Below are 21,261 nucleotides of genomic sequence, written 5' to 3'. Positions count from 1 at the left end.
TATGTTGGCCTCAGAAGATAATTCCAAAATAAGCTTAGCCCAGTTCTGTGATCTACATCTTCTTTTGCCTTTTGATACCATTAATACCCTTGAAGTAGTTCACTCTCAGATTAATTGTTGTAACCTTATTGCAGAACCAGTAATAACTCAATGTTATTGGAAATAACATTTCCAATTATCTCTCCTTCAATAATTATGTATCTTGAGAAGTGTAATTTTTATTGAAGTATAGTTGACTTACAATGTTTTGTTAATTTCTGCTGTACAGCAGTTATTCAGTTATACATATATATATATACACATAATTTTTTATATTCTTTTCCATTATGGTTTGTCTCAGGATACTAAATATAGTTCCCTGTGCTATACAGTAGGACCTTGTTGTTTAACCATTCTATATGTAATAATTTGCATCTGAGAATGCATTAATTGCATGTTTAATTGAATTTTTATTAAGATAGCTACACACTCACATGCAGTTCTGGGAATAATAGAGATCTTTTGTGTACTCTGTCCAGTTTCCCTTGATGGTATCATTTTGCAAAATCATAGAATAATAGGACAACTATGATACCGGCACTTATATAAACGCATCTGATTTAAATTTTCCAGTATTACTTTTATATGTGTACATGTGTTAGTATTAAATTCTATACAATTTTATCACCTGTAGGATCATATACCTACCACCATAGTCAAAAACAGAGAAGCTCCCTAAATCCCTCGTGTTGTGCTTTTATAACCACATCTACCTCCCTCCTGAGAGCCCACGCCCTATCCCTAAGCCCCGGCAACCACTAATCTGTCATCCATTTCTAAAATGTTGTCATTCCAAAATGTTATATAAATGGAATTATACAGTATGAAATCTCCTGGGATCATCTTTTCCACTCAGCATAATTCCCTGGAGATTCATCCAAGATGGTAATGTCTTTCAAAATTTATTCTTTTTTCTTGCTGAGTAGTACCCCACGGTATGGAGGTACCCCCAGCTTGATTAACCATTCACCTACTGAAGGACATCTGAGCTCATTCTGGTTTTTGGCTATTATTATAAATAGCGGTGTTATGAACATTCATATGCAGGTTTCTGTGTTTCTGAACACAAGCTTCCATTGCCCTGGGATAAACGCCCAAGAATACAATGTGCTGGGCCTTATGGAAACCGCATGTTTAGTTCTCTAAGAAACTGGCAAACTTGCTTCCACAGTGGCTACACTGGTGATGTTTTACATCAATGTATTTTGCCCAGAGTATGTCCTAATATTTTACAATGGTCATGAGACTGTGAGAAACATTTAATTGCTCCACCTACAAAGTAGGATGGTATGAGAGAAAGAATAGAATTGCTTGCCCATCACCTGGGGAGAAATGCCTGAAACCTCCCCACCCCCTTAGGTTTCAAGTAGAAGCCTCTGGTTTAAAACGTTTTCTAGTTTAAAAAGAGGAACCTACTTTCTTCTTGCAGACGAGCCATGATCTGAACATCAGTGAGGTCCTGTAACTTATATCCCATGGAGATAGAATCATCCTCCAGTTCTGAAGTACTCAGCTCACTGTCTATGGATGACTGGGGACTCAGAGGGGAGCCCCTGGATGTGTAACCTAAAAACAAGGGAAACGTGTTTGTTACTTAGTCTAAAGAACTGCAATTTGCATGTGCTTTACAGTTCACATATCAACAGTTAGCACTTCAAGGCATTCTCCAATCAAAAGACACAGAGTGGCTGAATGGATAAAAAAAAAACAAAACCCATCTGTATTTTTCCTGTTTTCATTAAGTCACCAAAAAACAACCAACACACCACTATGACAGGAGAATGGCAAGACAGTATGCACATCTTCACGTGTTCATAATTCATATATACAAAACCGCTTGTTTTCTCAAATTCAGTTTTCATAATTCAAAAATCCACTCTGTGCTGTACACTAAACAAAAACTGTTAAAAAGGTAGATTTCAGTAGATTTCATGTTATATGTTTTTTTTTTCTACCGTAAGACAAGAAAAATCAATAATGCTAAATCTGCATCCCATTAGCTTAAGTATATATCTAAAGGCATGGTACAAGAATACATATCCTGTACACTTTCAATGAATAATCAGACATGCTTGTCTCTGGTAGTAATGGATTATATATTTTAAACTAAATTTTAATCTGGTCCATTTTTTAAACAGGTACAAACAGCAGTGCTATAAATGGATAAGAATATCACACATAAAAGGCACACATCCATACATACAAAACCTTCATAATTTAGAATCGTCACAGGAGACTTGTAGTCACTCATGAAAGTGAGAAAGTAATGGCTTGAGATAAGAGAACCAAGGAAGAAAGGGCTGAGGGGAGAAAATTATAGGGATGGAATCACCAATGCTGAGACAACTATGAGACCGTCATCTCATAAAAAGCTACTATAACTATTCTTTCTACATAGCCCTGACTTAATAAAAAGCACCAACAATTTTTTAAACAGCAAGATATAATAAAAGTCTGATAATCTTCAATCATAATGCAAATCATAAAGACCTTTATTTTGTTCAACATTTAATTTTAAAAGCACATTATGCATTTGGAAACACATAATTATATATATATGCATTTGATAAAGAGTGAAGGTTGCCTGCTACACACGATTGAGAGCAGATTAATGACGTTAAAGTACAAATTAACCCTCGCCTTTGTCATACCCAAAGTAAGTGTGCAGCGACTCCCCACTGTGATAAGTAAGATTACCCTCAAGCTTTTCAATGAAAGGTGGATATTTAAGCTGTGTTTAGGACTGATTTACAAAGCAAGCCGCTAGACGAGAAGTTGAAATATTACCTGTTCTTTCAGGTGTTAGTATTGCTTTATTTGAGGTTTTAGAGAAGCTGGGAGTATTAATGCCATTGCTATAAGGGCTGAGTCTTGCCACAGGGCTATAAGGAAAAGCCAGTGAGACATTTGAAGGGAAGAGACTCCGCCATCGGCTAGCTGTCACAGAAGCAGAAAATAAACAGCAGCAGTTAGCTATACAGAAGCAGACGTTGACTTGTCAGAGGGAGAAAGGGAAGACGTTAAAAAAATGAAGAGACAAAGCAACTTTTCATTCTTAACTGGCTCTCATTTATCTAAGGGAAAACATACGTAAAAGTGGGCTATTTGTGAAGCAGGGCCCTATTTCTACCTTCATTAAGAACCATTCAATCAGTGCCACCTTGATGACAGTCAGTTATGTCTATATAACAGTGAAAAGTTGTTTTCAATTTCCTCATTGCGAATGTTTTCTATTTCTGCACAAAAATTTAACTGTTTTAATAATCTAAAATGTTAATGTCAAAAGAAAAACTCAAGGAAACTTATCTTTAGAATTATGGGAAATAGTTCTTAATATTAACTGTTCAGAGTCCTATTTTTTTTCCTAAGGTTTATTTTCAACTGATTTAATATTAATAAATGTTGATCAAAAAATTATTATGGAAATTTGTTCTTGGATTATGGAAGAAACTTAAAATGACTACTGCATCTACCGCATCTCTGCTTGAGTCCAAAACAAGTTTTGTGGAAAAATGATCTACAAAAATCACAGAAGGGTATACATACACCAAAACTTAGTGATAGTTATTTCAGGTGGCAGGCATAGAGGTAATTGATAATCTGCTGGATTTTTTTCTTTATAAAAAATATTTTCCAAATTTTCTGCATTGAACATGTGTATTTATGTAACTTTTAATGGTAGGATTATACCTATTATTAATTTAATACTGTAAAATAAGGAACAAAAAGGAATTTTACCTGCATCGGCAGATGATCTAATTGCACATTATCTCTCCTGTCCTAATTAACATATTTCCCTCCTCCATAATTACCAGCCCCTTGGATCTTGGGATCATAAAAAGACCCTAAATTGTAAAAAAAAAAACTTAAGTCACACCTAAAATCACTTCCTCTCTCTTCATGACATACAAATTACTGTGCTAGTCAAAATCCACTTTTCTAAAAAGCAATCACTTAGACACGTGCTAAAGCAGAACATGAGGGAATAGATGAAAAGTATAAATTAGGTTAAGTTTCACTTTGAGCAATAACTTCATTATATTTGCTGGAAATTTGACAAAACTTGAAGAAACAAGTATAAAAAGAACTGCTTTGAAATGCACTCCCAGGACACTTTTAATGAGAGATGCTAATGAGCAAATAGCTAAAAAGTATTCAAAAATGGGCAGTGGGGTTGGAGAGGAAGAAACTGTAGGCTGTGGGCAGGCAAAAAAGTAACAAGGTCGAATCCTGAGACTGGTAAGGTCCTTGCATAATAGCACCACGGTTATTTATAAGAGCAAATGCTTCCTGTTACTTCAGCAAGAATTCTTGAGAAACTGCACCATCCCATTCAAACAACTACAGAAGAAAATACCTTTTCCTTATGCAGATGGAAGAACTAGCTGAGGAAACTACATTCACAGGGATTCTGCTTTCAGAATCCGCAAGTTTCACGAAGGGGTCACTGCCAGGAAGCCTCGTTCCTAGTTGACACCAGTCACGTCACTTATCCAACATGCAATTCCCAATCTGTGCCAGAGCAGAGACGAGCAGAGCTGGCACTCCCTTCCCTAAACCATCAGATATTGTAAACCTGATCCCAAAACACACTGAGAAGTAGGGGTTAATATGCAACACACACTAGGTAGCTCTTCTCACATCTTCAATCTCTATAACTCAGTTTCTCATTAAAAATTCTGTATTAAAAAACAAAAAAAACCCATAGTTCTTTGTGACAGCTAACTTGCTTAACAGTTGATGTTATGTTACACCAATACGATCACTCGCCAGGCAAATTACAGTGACTGCGTGTTCTCACCCACAGATGCAGGCGACAACGCATCACAACTAACCAGCATTCATTACTCTGCACAATAAGTACTGTGACCCGGGCCTCCCAGCACAATGGCACAGCGATTGTGGCTGTGACAGCAAGATCCCAGCGAAGAACACAATTAGCATCTATTGCAAGAAGAATGCTCTGCATTGTGCTTTGGCATGGAGGCTTTTTAAGAAGAGGGAGGAGAATTTTTGCAGAGGCAAGCTAACAAAAGAACGATGTTATATTAGGGCCCGAGGTTGTGGTGGAGGAGGAGGGGGGAGGGGAGCGGAAGCCATCGCATCCTAGTTATTCTTCACTGTGTCGCTGAAGAATTGTAACAACTGTAACAACTGTAACAGGAAGCATTTTCGTAGAGAATAAAAACAAACAAAAAGAACTTTTCATAGGGCAATTTTGTTTTTTCCAATTAATTAATTTAATGGATTTTCCGTATACACGAGGATGTCAAATTTTTTTGAGAGGCTTGATGATGATCAAAATGACCCTAAGAAAGGAGCAAGACAACTTTTGATAAAGGAGAAAATGGGTGATGAACTTCTGAGCAGCTAAGTTTTCCTATCCTCCTCCTCCAAAGTTCTCTCGGTAAGTCAAGGGCTTCTCCAACTTGGATCAAACGTATCATACTTGGCAAGGCTTTCATTCCCAAATACCTAAGTTAAACTCTCTCCCAGAACACTTCTGTCTGCACGCTCTCTGCGGTCCTACTGCCACTTCCTTCATCAAGACCTCGCCACCTCTCACTAGGTTATCGCAATCTATTCCTCAGCCAAGTTCCGGCCACCAACACTGCCCTCAGAAAGCTTGCTCTGAGCGTCGCTACCAAGCTTGTGTTGGTCCTTGATTATTTTAACTGTGTTGCTCTCTTCCTTTCTAAAGTAGCACAGTGGCTTTTCATCAAATACTAGACCTCAGGTACTCCAGATCACCTCGCTAGGACCCTTATCCACTGCCCTATACCTCACTGCCCACATCTAGAGTGTTTCTAAAGCCTCCTTGTTAAGAATACAATTGGTATTGGTTAAACTTTCAACTTTGCCACCTTCTGTCTAATAAGCATTTTCTATTGAAATAAATGTGACAAAGTACTAAGTTGTGGACAGATACCTCAACTTTCTGCAAGAAACTAGTTTGAGTGTCCAATGGTCTACTAGGTTATTTTTTTTGTACACCTTCAAAGTTGTCTAACTTAAAAAATAAATCACACTATATCTGTGAAGCTATTTTTTGTATATCATTAGGCAAAGTATAAACCCCCTGCAAAAATCAATTTGATAAATGTTCCAGTGATGGTAATATCAAGAAAAATCATAAAGGATAGGTAATGGGATAGGTTTAAGAAAGAATCTAAATTTTTAAAATTTTCCACACTAAAAATTATTCCTAACAAAAAAGTTCCCAGAAACCATGACACTCCTACCATGCCTTGATCATCTTTGCCTACACTCATAGTATATATAGTAAATATGCAAATTTTTGTTGAATATATATATCCATGCATATAATCAAAATCTAATTTAAGAATGCAGTATGGCTTAATTCACATAAAAGGAAAAAGAGTAACTGATTTAATATGTAAATCTTAGTGATAATCCTCAAAAGGACAGTACTGCATCTACCTAAAAGAGTTCAAAATAAAGCAACACTCTATTCTGGAAATAATCATTTTCACACTTTCCCCTTGTTATAGACAGAGCCAGTTGAGTACCCAGTACAATGTCTGGTACATAGTATATAATCGATAAATGTTGAATGTGGTCAAAATCTTGGCAGGTTCGCTAATTCTCCCCTATTTCAAACCATTCTACCATTCCTACCTTGACATCTAAATGATTTTGCCAAATTTCTTAAACTTAATATAACTACAATTTAGTATATCTTTGAAGACAAAGGTGAGTCTAGACATTTCAGCCCAGCTTGAGGCCCAGTGAAGAAATATACCTGTAGGAGCACTTCGTGAATACTTCCCAGTAACCGCTAAATTGTTGAACTTTATGTGTGTGAATCTTCTGGTTTCGAGCTAAATGATTTTATATCACTAACGGCCAGGTCCCGTGCGGAGTAATTGACGCATCTGGATTAAACAGGCTTCAGCCTAGATGAGCTAGTTCCTACAATGCACAGTTAAAGTGAAGGACTGTGGAACCAGGAACTAGGAACACTAGTTGGCGGTAAACCATGCAAGAAGGCTACAAAGCTTCCTCAAATTCTTGAGATGCCAACATTTCTTAAAATCAAAGAAACCATATACAAAACAGCTGAAAGTGTGTTTAGTGGAATTTCTATACACCCCACTATCAGCGTAGCATCCGAGTTGGTTTGAGTTGGGTGAGTGAGTCCTGGAGGGCTGGACTCTTACTCTTTCTAGTGGCTTCTATCAGTACAGACACAGTTCTAACCAGGTGCTATGGTCTGATATTTTGTGTCCCCCTAACATTCGTATGTTGAAACGCTAAACCCCAAAGATGACAGTATTAGTAGGTGGGGCCTTTGGGAGGTGCTTAAGTCCTGAGGGTGGAGCCCTGAATGGGAGCAGCGTCTTATAAAGAGGCTCCAGAGAGATCTGCCACGTGAAGATACAGGGAGGAATCTGCAACCTGGAGAGGGCCCTCACGAGACCGTGCTGGCACCTGATCTCGGACGTCCGGCCTCCAGAACTGTATGCAATAAATTTCTGCCATGTATAAGCCACCCAGTCTGTGGTATTCTGTTACAGAGCACCCTGAACAGGCTAAGGCATGGGAAGTTATCCTAAAAACAAGCCGTACTCTACTTCTCCCATCTTTTTTTTTTTCTTTCTCATCCAAGAACAAGACTCTAAAAGTCAAAACTGCAGTTTGCAGAGACCATGGCTCACTAATTTCCCACATCCTGTTACTTGTCTCTCTCACAAAGCAGGTGATCTGGCGCATCACTCCCGAGGCTGGAATGATCCCAGCAGTGTGAAGAAATCAGTCTAAAGCAGCCCTAGAAATGTTTTCTTTCTGCAGTTTTTAATAAGCCTGATGAAAACTCATTAACAGCAAATCTGAGTTCTGTTTTACTAAAATTCACAGAACTGCCTTCTACATAAGTCATATTTTTGTATCTCCTTGCTCGTGGCTCTTCTCAGCTACCTAAATGTATATTCTCCATCATTCCCTAACCCAGGAGCTGCTTTGAGGAACTGGCCAACTACCTGTGTACTCTTGAGCCAAAAAAACAAAAGAGTCTAGTGCTCCAGAATAATTCAGACACCCAACATTTACAGACCACACCCAGAGTCATTCCCTTATTCAACATTTACCAACAGATACCAAAAAAGTAAAGGTCAGTCTCCAGGAGCGATCTCTTCCATAGGTACACACAGCACATAGTTCTTTTCCTGCTCAATTCCCACAGTCATTCTGGGAAATCTGCCTGGCCCCTGTGCTCCCACCTGCTTTTCTAAAATTCATTTTTCTCTTCATTTGAGTAGGCACCCACCATGGTGGCTCTCCAGCGCCAGATGCTACAGATACTGAGCCGGGTAAAATATGGACACTGTTCTCCCGCCCTTCCCACTTCAATTTCTAAAGACCAGTAGTGCAGAAGACAGGCAAGTAACACGAGCACAAGTGCCATGACAGCACCATGAAGTGCGCGCAGAGCAAAGTGAGGACAGTGGTCAACTTTGAGGGAATCCAAAGACTTCACCAGAAGACATGATGTTTAACATGGCCCTTGAAGGTTGAGGAGCTTACCTCCCAGGGTACAATGCCATTCTACATATTCATTCTGGATAACACATGTGAAGTCATGGAGGCATGAACAAGCAGTGCATATTCAGGGGATGGCCGATGTTAGGACTGAAGCATAGGGTATATGTGGAGAAGAGTTAGGGCTGGAGAGCTTGGGAGGATCCATTTCTGCATGGTCATGTGTAGCAGAGGCTTTAATTTTCAAGTACTGTCTTGACTTTGAGAAGGAGAAAGTCATGATCAGATATGTATTTTCTGACGACATACAGATGAGGGACTAATTGGGTAGAGATTGATGATTGGGAGACCAGTTAGGAGGCTTCACAGTGCAGCTGGTGAGACACCACGAGGTACCAAACTGAAGTACTGGCAGAACATTTGGTGAGAACATGTTAAGCCACATCTGAGCTGAAGTGGAAATATCTGGTGAGCCAATGAATACAGGGAGTGGAGAAAAGGAGTAAGGCAAAGCTAACACCATGGATTCTAAGACACAGACGCCGTCTGCTAAGACGGGAAACATGAGATAAGCATGCTTAAGAAAAAAATGAATTAAATTCGAGATACTTGTAGGACATGCCTATGTGCTCGTGTCCAGTAAGGAGTCAGAATTCAGGAAAGAGGGCAAGAGACAAAGAGATCAGGGTACGTCAACAATTAAGTGTTAGATGAAACCGCAGGCACGAGTGAAATCACCCAAGCAGAATGTAAAGAGGGAAAAGAGAAGAGGCCTAAGGAAGGAACATTTAAGAGTGGGTACGGGGAGGATCAGTAGAGGTGGCGGGAGATGAAGGTGGGTTTTGTGGGCTCTAACCTGTAGATTAGAAGGCAATAAACATGCTGAGAAGGCAGAGGCTGGAACAGAGAACCTGGCAAGTATTAACAGTAATGACCGGCCCACCACTGAGACAAGCACACGTTATTACCTAGGTGAGTCTGGAGAGCGTATCTCCGTGATAATACTAATCTCAACAGGCAAGCCTAAACAAAACACTTGAAGATGTTAGCAAGTGTCCTTTTTATGATTCTCTAAAGGGCATTTATGTCCTACTGGTTTAGGTTTAGATAGTTGAAGTGTGGTGGCCATATTACTCATGGAAATGTCAAAGTGACACCACCTTTGTCATAAATAAGTAAGGGGAAAAAAGCCCTAGTGATTGAAGGTTATTTGCCACTGGGGAATTTTAGAGATCTAGGGTAAGATCTTGGTAAGAAGAGTTAGATGTGGGTCTGGAAGGGCTAGGTGGCTGTATTCAATGCCTGTGAAAGTCAGAGATCACAGCAACAGGCCAACACAAGAGTTGGCAAACGTTTTCTGTAAAGGGCCAGGCAGTAAACATTTTAGGCTTTGCTGTCCTATGGTCTCTGCTGCCACCACTCAACTCCACCAACTCTGCCATCACATCATTAAAGCAACCACAGACAATACATACATGAATGAATATGGCTATGCTCCAACAAAACTTTATTTATATATACCAAGAGCTGAATATCACAGAAATTATGCGTCATGAAATATTACTGTTCTTTTAAGTTTTTTCAACCGTTTAAAAATGTGAAAGAGGCCATATAAGAACAGGCAGAAGGCCAGGTATGGCCATAACTTGCCAACCCTTGGACTATTATACATACAGGTTTTGTAATATTCCCTCTGATAAATGCACAGAATTAGAATTCTATTGCAAGGGTACATCAAGGGTTAAGACATAACAACGATAGCCAATAGCATTCTTCTTTACTGTCATTTTTCATAACATACTGTAATAAAGACCAACAAAAGACTAAAAAGACATTGGACACCAGAGTTCCGGTCTCCATCCTGCCACAAGCTGGTTCTCAGATCTGGAGCAGATCAACGTAACATCCTCGTGTTGCAGCGTTCTCATCGGAAGAGAAGGTATGTTTGTCAGAGGGTAATAAGCAGGGCTGTGGCGAGTATAAGACAAAATTTGCACCATGTATTCACAAACTACAAAGCATTTTTTAAGGAAAACTACTGAAAAGTTACAGCAAGTTGGGCAAAAACGTTTTCTAAATTCTGAGGGAAAATGTTCTGGAAGCTGGGTGGGAGAAAGGAGAGTGCAGAAATGATCCACTCTTCCACTCTTCCCAATACTCAGGCTGTTTAACCTGCCTTCTCAAAACGATGGGCATGCTTTTTACGTTATAGCTCATCTAGACAATTTCACAGGCTTAATCTTTCCTCAGCTGTTAGCAACTCAGAAGCAAAGTACTGGACCTTGAACTTTCAACAGTTTGACCAGGATAGGTCAACAGTTCTCACTTATTTACCCAAAGACTATCTCAGAGGAAACAAACGTCCCAAATGACACATTTTTAAGAAATATGGTTTCTTCCAAACCACAAGCTCCTAAGTCATATCTCTGAGTCTTAAACAATGATGTTCTTTACCACAGAGTCCCGGAAAGTAAAGGAAAAGGAAGCATGGAGAGATTAACAATCATTCAATCTTTCCGCGTTTATTCTTTCTTTTATACAACAGGTAGGCAGGCCTCAGTTCCAAGCCAAACAATTAGAGGAATTCAACTACATGGTCCTTCACTAACACCAGGTACAGAGTGGTTTAGGATCAGCGAAGCACAGGCGACATCAGCTCTTTTAATACTTTCTGTTCTCCTTATATTGGCAGGAAGTTGTATCCAGACCACAGCATTTTGCTCTAAGCCCACAAACCACCGGGGCAGGAAGACCTCCATTTCACAAACCATCCTCTCCAGAATAAACTTCCTAGGTGATTATATTACAGCTTTACATACCTACAGCCTACAGAAGTGCTTGGACTAAGCTTCAACAAGGGAACTAAGAACCCTAGGAAAGACAGTATTTTATTGGTTCACTCTTACAAACTGACTGCACAGACTGAGGTGAAGGTTTTCTGGAGTTAAGTTCACAGGAAGTAAGTACTGCTGACTTGGCCCCAACCCGTGCCAGCCCCCTGAAGTAGTAACATATGGCCTGCAGCTTATCTGATCCGCTATTTTTACTGGGTGAACTTGAGCAGCATTAATTTCTGCACAGCTCTCCCCGGCCTGATAAATAAGCAAATGGGATCTAGGAGGTCCTTCTACTACTCTGAAACAGGTGATCATACTGCTCTTTCCCAGACATACAGAAAGTAAAGAGGATTCAACTATTATGCACATGCCAGTGGACTGATATAAGGAGAAAGGCTAAAGAACTAGTAGATGAGGTCCTTAATTGGTGTAATTGGTATTCTTAGGGGCTATTTAATCAGAGTAAGTTAGTCATCACCCCCAAGTCTCTCAATCTTCAAATTACAGCTAGAAAAACCTACTAAGTTAATTTGAATCTTTTCCCACAGGTTCAGTCCATTCAACCTACAATGACAAATGTAATGATTTAAAATTATATGTTTTATATAGATATGATACATATATACCTATGATCCCAGAAGATTGTAGATACTCAGTATTTAAACTTCCAGTTATATCCAAAATGTAATAATTTATAAAAACATGACTTACAAACCACCTTTAAAAAACATCTAATAAAACAATTCATTTACACATATAAATAATACCTGGAGCTAACCAAGAAAGTCACTTTCAACATTACGATTAAGTTTAATATATTAGGTTTGAAAGTTAACTAAAAGATGGTGTATACCTCAATGATTGGCAGATAACTGTTTAATATTTGTTGAATGAGAGTTACAAAATTTCACCACGAAGGAGTGTTACTTGATAACATTTATTCCATAGGGATCAGAGTTTTATAATTATTCTTGATCTGAATTTCATAGTTAAAGTAATCTAGCTGGTTAAAGTATCTCATCATCATGATTAAGGCATTAGACCTCTTTTACTTCTCAGACCCTAACCAGTCCCGAGACCACATGCCGAATGCTCTTCTCTCCCAGCTACTACTGGATCCTTCTCAGGTCTTCTCTAACCAGGACAATGGTCTAAAAGTAAGGCTGGAAAATGAGAGTTGGGAAGGGGAATTCTGTGGATTGTCAACTTGTTTCCACTTAATCACTGTACAAAACTGAAGATAAGCTGCCAGCTTTAAGCACACATGGACCAAACCCAGTGTTATCCGGGACTGGAGTGATCTCTACGACTTCACAAGTCACCATCGTCATCAGACTTCCCATCTGCAATTAATAGGGGAGATTAAAAATAAATCTAACTTCAGTAGTAATTAGACTTCAAAGGCATGTTTCAAAATTCCCTTGTACAGAAGTCATTTCTCCCTTAGGCTTGACTGCTACGGCTTACATCAAATTTAAGGACAGTGAAAATGGCCACAGAATGTGAGAAGAGGGCCTATGTGAAAGTAATAATGTAACCTGCAAAGAACAGGGGAAAAGAGTGACCTAAGAATCTGTCAACCATGCGATGTTGTCATGCGGATTGCAGACGGCTGCTCTCAAGTTAGACTACAGCCACAACGCAAGTGGTGACAGCCGGCTGGAACAACTTCCACGTTCTACACAGCAATAATGAGATAAGGAAGATGCTACAGAATCTAATTCTATGAAGAAATAGGCTAGAAGATCTCACGTTTGAATATAGTGGGTTCCCCCAGCGAACACTAAGGATAGACTAGATAACCAATGAGAGTCTTCCTGCCCTTGAACATGTACAGTGTGCTAAGAATCCAAGCCCAGTAGGCTAATAGAAAGCACTAGAAGCTCCTGAATAGAAGAGTGATGGAAACGGAATTTGAACCATCCTTCCTATTTAGCATCTCCTGGGCTAGGGTACTCTTCTGCCAGTAAGGGACACAATGTATGTGGCCTACATTCCAGTGGCAGAAAAGGCCTCTGACCTACTAGTCTTGAGTGGTAGTAGAAAGTAAACATATCAATATAAATAACGGAGCTCTGACGAAGCAAAAACTTTTTTTGGCCCTAAAACTAACCACTTCCATGATTTTATTAAAATACCTGCATGTAGAAGAACATTCAAATATACATAAAGGTTATAACAACCAGATCCATTTGGCAGGAGTTTTGCTTTGGAATTTGGGGACAATTATATAATTCGTATATAAGTGCAACTTTATGTAGACAAACCAGCACCAGCTTGTTGGTACCTGACTCCCCGTGGTGAAAAGGTTAGACATTTACTGCATGCTCACCCTCTCTTACCTTCCACCTCGGTGTGACAGTTCTATCTGGACCCTGTCAAGGTTTATTGTATTTTCGTTCTGTGCGATAGCTGTGCTTCGGACAAGCTTTAAGGTGATCACTGGATGTCAAGCCACATAAACATGGCATTTTCAGTGTTTTGGTGTAGTTAAGTACCATTAACTGGAGAATTGAGTATTGTGAAAGGACCAAAGCAAAGAAAAGTAACTGGCACTAGACCCCAACAACTAGGGGAAGGACATCATAAGCCTTCAGAGTCAACTAATTTTCTTATTTTATCTTTCTTGGTTTCTCCTAGGTCATCTTGGTGACCTAGGGTTTCTAGATCTCATGGATCTCTCTCCCGGTACTTTTCCTGCCATTAAAATAGGGTGCATAAAGTAAAATTTTCTAAATCTTTGCAGATCCAAAAACCTCTCCCACTTGTCTCCACAATTTATTATTTGCCTAGGTACAAAATTACAGTTTGAAAATAATTTCCCCTCAAAACTTTAAAGGCAATATTGCCCATCTAGCATCCAATATTACTTATGAAATATCTGAGGTCTGTTACTGTTGTAGATAACCTATTTCTTCCTTTGAACATTTTTAGGATATTCTCCTAAACCCTGGAAAATCTGAATTAAACCAGGATGTCTAGGTGTAGGTCTCTTTTCATCTATCCCAGTTCATGCTGAGGGCGTGTCTTTTTTCAGCTCAAAGAGATCTTCTTCCGTTATTTACTGATTCTTTTTTCCTCTAAACTATCTGTTCCAGCTTCTGAAACTGTTAAAGATTAGAGGTTGCAGATCTGTCCTTCAAGTGCCCTAACTTCTCTCAATTTTCTCTCTTTTGGGGCAATTCCTTTGTCTAATTCAGATAAGCAGCTTGGTTCTTAGCCCTCTCCATTTTTATTTCAGTACTTGCAAGAAATTAAAAATGACTAAAAGTAGTAATAATTTGACTACTGCTCTTCCTAGCAATCTGTTCTTGTTTTAAAATTGTATTACTCTCTTGAATCTGAGCACACTGAGCTCTCTAATCCCCTAGATACTTCTTTCCTACAAAGTCAGCTGACCTGTTTATTTTGTTCATGCTATTAGTTTTCTCAAAAAGCAAGTGAGACTTGGTTGCTGGTTCGTATTTATGAATAAAGGATAAGTTCATCTGAATACAGGTAACTGGCGTGAGTTTCTTCTGCACCAGTATAGGTATTACCCCAACAGGCCTCTAAGGAAACTAACAACAGACAGTATGTAAACAGGTGGAGTATTTCATAAGCAAGTTCCCCATAGGTGTCTGCACATGCAGAAGCAGAGTGGCTGAGATCCCAAGAGCACAAAGGAAGGAGGTCTCTATCCTAGGGGTGGAAAGCGGAAGGCCTCCGAAGTTCATCCAATACTCCTCCCACCCTCTGGCTCAGTCTAATATGGACACCTGAAGTCACCTCGAGCTCTGCTTCTCAATCAGACCTCTCTGCCTTCTTTAAAAATAGGTATCTGGTTTGACCCTGAAGATTAGACATCCCCACCACTTGCAGTCATCATGTTTAGCACATGCCAGCAACTCCTACTGCTAGAGTATCCTTTTCCTGAGCCCACTTTCATTATCTAAAAATGCTACGAAAATGGAAAATCACACACGATTACATTGCATGTGCATATATACACATGTATATGAATACACAGGCACACACAAGATGACTAAAACCTGAATTTCAAAAGATCGATACTTTTACACACACACCCCGTTCACTGAAATACAATCTTACAAGTGGAAAAATATTAAACTCACAAGTACAACATGACAAGAGCTCCAAAATTCAAACACATGAAACTTGTCATTATATAAAAGTATAAAGCTCCATGTATTATAAATAAATGAGACTATCAAAGCCTTATATTTTCAGAGTAAATTAAGCACCATGAAGTTTGGCCACATTTTAAACTACTGCTTCTCATAGGAGGTCACGCAAGAAATTCAGGATATTAATGAGAGAAGCAGGAGAAAACATTTCCAAGTCTAAGTTAAAGAATCATCCTAAAAAATGCTAAAGCCCAACTGCAACATCCCAAAGAATTTCTAAAATCACTATTTCAACTCTCCAAATTTTGCCAGATTTCAAAAAAGGGTCAGTCTTGTAAGACATTTCAGATAACACCCTATAGCTTTCCTGTCCAAAGTCATGTCACTCCTTTGCTTAAAACTATTCAAAGGTTTCCCAACCATCTTAAGAGAAAGTCCAGAGTCCTTAACTCTAGTTTCCTTTAGAATCACTCAGCTGAGGTTTTCTCCCTGCCAGTGGTCTGCCAGTTCCTCTCACTTCACGAGTCTTATCCCATCTCAGGGCCTTTCCACACGCTGCTCCTCTGGTCTGAGCTGCTCCCCTGCCCTCCTCTCCTACAGAGTTACCTGCTGAACTTTTGCTGACTCTTCAACATGTCACATCCTCAGGAAAGCATTTCCTGGCCACACCCCTCAGACTCAGGTCCATGAACATCATCATGCTTGTTTTAAGGGAAAGGAAGAAAAAAGAACAAGAGCTGCCGTCTGTGTCATCTGTTCCCTGTACTAGGCTGCTTGCTCCAAAGGCCAGATGCTGAGTTCATCTTGCCACGGTACCCTTAGTCCTTAGCACTGTGCCTGCACCTAGCAAGTGCTCAATACATTTACTTCATGGTTTAGCATCTGAATCATCTCTCTGGTCAAGGCCCAGTGTCTCAGGAAAGGTGTCTACAAATTCTTGCAGAAATTGACTGTTTTGTAGAGGTCCCAAGAAACAGGTATGAGCACCTACCAAAATAAAATTTTACTGCCATAAAGGCAAGTGTAATCAATCATCAGAGTAGTGTGAAAGCAGGAAACAACTGCTTTGGGAGAATCTCTATCATTTCTTCTCATTGGGGTGGGTAACAAAATAGCATGTCAATTATGTGTTCATTATAACAAACATTATGCACTGTCATGAGTTATTGCTTATTTTGATAAACACCTTTCTAATCATGGTGGAAATGCAAAACAAAAACAAAAAAACAAATAGAAACACATGCATAATTGGCAAAAGAAAGGAAAGGACAATTGTTTAGGAATATCTGGCAAATACATATCTATGTTGCTGGATATAATGGTATAGAAACTGTGAATTTCATGGGAACACAATCCCTAATTGTTTGTTACTTACTGTACTCAACATCATTCCTAATAATGAAGCAAATACACTGATGCTACTCGGAGCCTAAGAGCAAAGCAAGGATGTGATGGAAGCACGCAGATGTGATGCATCTTCAACTCCCAGCGCACAGAGATAATAGCAAATGTCAAGAAACCCTGTTTCTGCACTAAAATTTCAGTGTGATTCCAGATTACTTTTCCAATGAGAAAGGGAATCCTTTACAGAGCTTACCTAAAGTGAACCGCACAGACTAAGTTTTAATTTTGTGTTCCAAATGTGACAGAGCACCTCAAGACTGGAAACACGAGCTGGCGGAGATAGCATCTTGGGCCCCGCAAGGAGAGGCTGGGCAGGCTCCAGGAGACAAGACACTCGATAAGCTTCTTAATATCTCAGTTCAATCTGTGTGGCTTTTGCAAATGAAAAAGGCCACCTTCAGAGCCCTGGGTTAGTCGACAACTTTCTTCTCCATTGGCTAAATTTAGAGAGAAACACTCCATCATAACAACTGAGACAAGAATGGGAACTGGTGTCATATGAAGATAAGAGAAAAACTCAGCTAAGAGGTAATAGCTATTCACATTTGCTTAGTATATAATCCCAGAGGAAATGAGAGATGGTCCCAGGGAAACATGACCCAAGATAGCTAAGTGTGCAGAGTTACACTATTGGTGCAAACTATACCCACACTCCTCAAATGTGACCTGTCCTGATTCAATAGTTATGGACATTCAAGAATCTTAAGGCAAGATAAGCTTTTATTAACTGGCCCCAAATTAACTGAGCCGCATATTGGGTGTTTCAAATTACTTAGATAAGCTTTTAGATCATTATTTGGTTATCTAACATCCCAGCCTCATGACATGGACTTAACAAAAGACTCTAGATTAGCCTTATTCCAATTTAGGATATCATGTGAGTTAATGCTACCCATGAAAGTTCTACAGGTATTTGTTATTTACATTCTAAAGGGGTGGAGGAAGTGGGGAAGAAGAAAGAAAAGCATGTCAGAAATGAAATATTAATACATATAGATCCGAGAAGAAGCAGGAGAAAAGGAATAGATCACAGAGGTCCTCTTGAATTTTCTACTATTCTTGAATAAACTACACTCATAAAACTTCAATTTGAGATCCCTAACTCTACCAAGTATCTTTATTTATAGGGAGAGAAAACAGACCCACCCCCCACCAAAGAAAAAAATACTCTTCGTTTTCTATAAATAGCCAAACTAAGAGGATTCCCTGTATTTTTTTGGTTCAGTCTCTGAATAAATAACTGCGTATTAGGAATGTGTCCATATATTTACATGGCACTTCACATTTTTCAAACTAATTTCACATTCGACATTTCCTGAAATCTTTGTAACAGCCCTGTGAAATCTGTTAAACGTCCCCACTTATAAGCAAGACATTGGAAACAAGTGACGTGCTCTTAACCACAGAGTCAAGGAGGGCTGAGGCACTAGATCAGAAACCCTTCCCCCAAATTCATTCATTCAACTATCAGCATTTAACACCTACCAGGTGACAGCGCTGTTCCAGGCACTGGGCGGGTGACAGCAGGGAACAAAACAGACTCAAATCTCTACCCTCACAGCTAACACTGTAATGAACGTGACTACATAATTTTTGTGTGTGTGGCTTTGGCTAACCGGATGCCACTTACAACACCAAATGTTCAATTAGTTTCTTTGCTCTAAGGAATTTAAATGTACTCAAATTAATACATCACAGAAACCAACCATTCAGAGCTTAAAACATGTTTGAAAACTTAGTAAGCACTGGCAATTCAAAAGGAAACTGAGGTACAGGTCCCCCTAGCCTCAGATGCTTAATCTCTGTGACAAAAAAGGGACACACATGTTAAAAATTAAATTAAAAGACGTTCACAAAACAGGGTGCTTCCAAATGGAACATAACAAACATTGTTAGGAGCATTTTCGAAAAGGGAACACCAACCAAGAAAAAGAGGAAATATCATTTTAGGTTTTCTTAATTTTATACCAATAGATTGTAGATTTAGAAGTATTGAAAGATTTAACTTTCAGCAATTAGTTATTTTACTTTTAACATAACTTTCTGTACATTATCCAAAAAAGCCATTTATGTGATTCCAATATATTAGGAAAGAGACTGAATATTTAGAGGCTGAATATTTAAGCCTTTATTATGTCTCCTTCACAAACATCTTTATTTAACCCCTTACAGCAAGTCTATAAAATAAACATAAATGTAGAAGAGGCTGAGAAAGCTTAAGTAACTTGCCTGTGCTGACTACTTGATACATAAGACTTTACAAATTATACAATTTGAATATTAAGACCAGTTTGGAAAAGGGAAAAATAAGTTTCAGGAGCCACAATAAAGTTGCAATTAATTTAATTAATATTCAGTTAAAATATTAGTCAATATTTTAATTAAAGTCAATCTATATTCCCTATGAGAATTTAAGAGTATTGGATACATATTGATCATCTGTAATATATATACCCTACACCAAAAATAATTATCCTATTGTATTTTGAGTGCACTTAACCAATTAGCAAAATTATAGCTGTGACAACAAAGCTTTTCTTTTAGCAATATCTTACAAGCAGTCATAATGTGGGTGCTCACTCCCTATAAAATTAAATCATATAAAACATTTCTTTTCCATCATTCTCTTCAGAAAAACAAACCTTCTTCAAAGGGCAGGATTTTAATAAGCCTGTTCTCACACCTCAAGGCAAGACTTGAACACTTCCCATATATTCTCCCATAATTTACCAAGTTTTGTAATCTAGAACCAGGGTCACAAAGTTGTCAGATATGAATGAAGGTTATTAGAGGACCCTCCCAAATCGAGAAGGTAGGCAACAAGAAGAGAGGCCCTTCAAGAAGTTATAATCCAAATGAGCTCGTTAGCAACTACACAATTAAGAGACAATTCTAGGAGAAATGGTACCCTGTGTACCTGCAGAAACAGAGGTTGACAAACCCTTACTCAGATGTGTTCCTGGTGATGTGTGGGCCTTAAGCAGAGAAGACAGCTAATTTGCAACCAAGAAAACAGCACAGGCTAAGTTCCTAGGGTACAAGAGGGAATGAGAAAGAAGAGATGTAAGACCAAGGGACCCAAGGGGACATAAGGTCCACCCACTAGATAGACTTTGGCTCCTCTTAACTATGGCCCCTCTTCACATGTTCTCAGGGAATTCATCTTTAATTGTTGAGTAATTTTCTTCCCAAAAACATCAGGATCAGGAAATAAAAACCAAATATCTAAAATACTTGTTCTCTAATAAGCAGCATCTTATCTGAAGTTGCAGGCTAACGTTAAAGAACATTTACCTATCCCTTGGTAAAAGAGTGAGAGAGAGAGAAAGAGACAGAGAAAGAGAGACAGAGAGGATAACTTTACCTTTCTTCAAAGCTCATCTCTAACTGCTCCTTTTCATGGCAGCGGATGGTCTTACTGAACAGTTCTGGGGTGGGGGAATGGCTGGGAGAAGAATGTACAACCACTAATCTATTTTGCAACAAAATGCAGTGAGGTAAGTAAAAACCAATTATTTTAAAGTAAACATGCTTGTGAATGGAAAAGCGATGCTGCAAGTTGATACTTCAAGTGACGCCAGTCTTTCTTCTGAAAGAAGGAGATGGCTGGTAAGGAAAGTGGTGCAAAGACTTCACCCCATCTTGAAATATTCAAAAGCAAAACTGAAATTATAACAGTAGTAATTGTGACACTGGGTTCATACAGAATTAAACAAAAATTCATTTATTTTAGCAACAGTGTCTAATACAAGTCAGGTTCCCTTCTGTAGCTGGTGTGATCAACAAAGTCCCTGTCCTTGGGCAATTTATATTCAAATGAAGATATAACCCTGGTCTCAAAGAAAATGCTCAGTGATGCTTGTTACTTGAAGATACTGATTGTTCAAGAGAAATGAAGTCTAAACAAAAAGAAAATGCTTTATTAGGGAGTTACTTGAAACTTCTAAAATACGTGACACACATTATTCCAATTAAACATTTATGCTATATAATGAATAAAGTTTAAGTTAAAACTGTAATTAACTGATACCAGTTAATTAGCTGTCACTGACAAAGAATCCCTTAACTGGAATCCAGTAAGAATTCTTCGATATGGAGGACTAAGTATGATTTCTTCTCTCATTTCTACAAAACCACACTAGAATGACAGCTAACTCAAGTCTTCTAAACCTACATGGAATATCGAATAGGAGAGGAGATACTATCAGACTAAGAAGAGTCATTTTATTTAGAAATGAAAAAACAGATAAACATTAGGTGATGGACCCAGTTGGGTTTCGATATTCTCTGCTCTGAGGGTCCACAGTGAGGGATAAGTGAACAAAGACCTGGAAAAGCTCTGGAACTGATGGTGC

At 38.8% G+C, this 21,261-nt stretch overlaps 1 protein-coding gene and 1 long non-coding RNA gene across 4 annotated transcripts in view; one reads left to right on the top strand and one right to left on the bottom strand.

The window, feature by feature from the left end:
* The window catches only part of LOC309615953, a 76,286-nt gene extending 63,609 nt beyond the window's left edge, over positions 1 to 12,677 (top strand). Inside the window, exon 3 of the long non-coding RNA XR_014237171.1 lies at positions 4,847 to 12,677. This is a non-coding gene — a long non-coding RNA (uncharacterized lncRNA). The remainder of the gene's footprint in view (positions 1 to 4,846) is intronic.
* The window catches only part of SLAIN1 (SLAIN motif family member 1), a 67,978-nt gene that overhangs the window by 26,820 nt on the left and 19,897 nt on the right, over positions 1 to 21,261 (bottom strand). The window contains exons 3-4 of one of the 3 annotated variants that reach the window (XM_082365965.1): positions 2,827 to 2,976; positions 1,456 to 1,605 (exon numbers count right to left, since the gene is read on the bottom strand). In XM_082365965.1, the coding sequence (XP_082222091.1) occupies positions 1,456 to 1,605; positions 2,827 to 2,976 (300 nt within the window). Of the gene's footprint in view, positions 1 to 1,455; positions 1,606 to 2,826; positions 2,977 to 3,777; positions 4,854 to 21,261 lie in introns of those variants that run through there. The other 2 variants (XM_082365967.1, XM_082365966.1) reach the window with 2 other exon arrangements.

This window comes from Balaenoptera borealis (assembly GCF_965194805.1).
Source record: "Balaenoptera borealis genome assembly, chromosome: 18".
NCBI classification, from domain to species: Eukaryota; Metazoa; Chordata; class Mammalia; order Artiodactyla; family Balaenopteridae; genus Balaenoptera; species Balaenoptera borealis.
The sequence above is the reverse complement of the archived record's forward strand: the minus strand, read 5'-3'. Positions and strand labels throughout refer to the sequence as shown.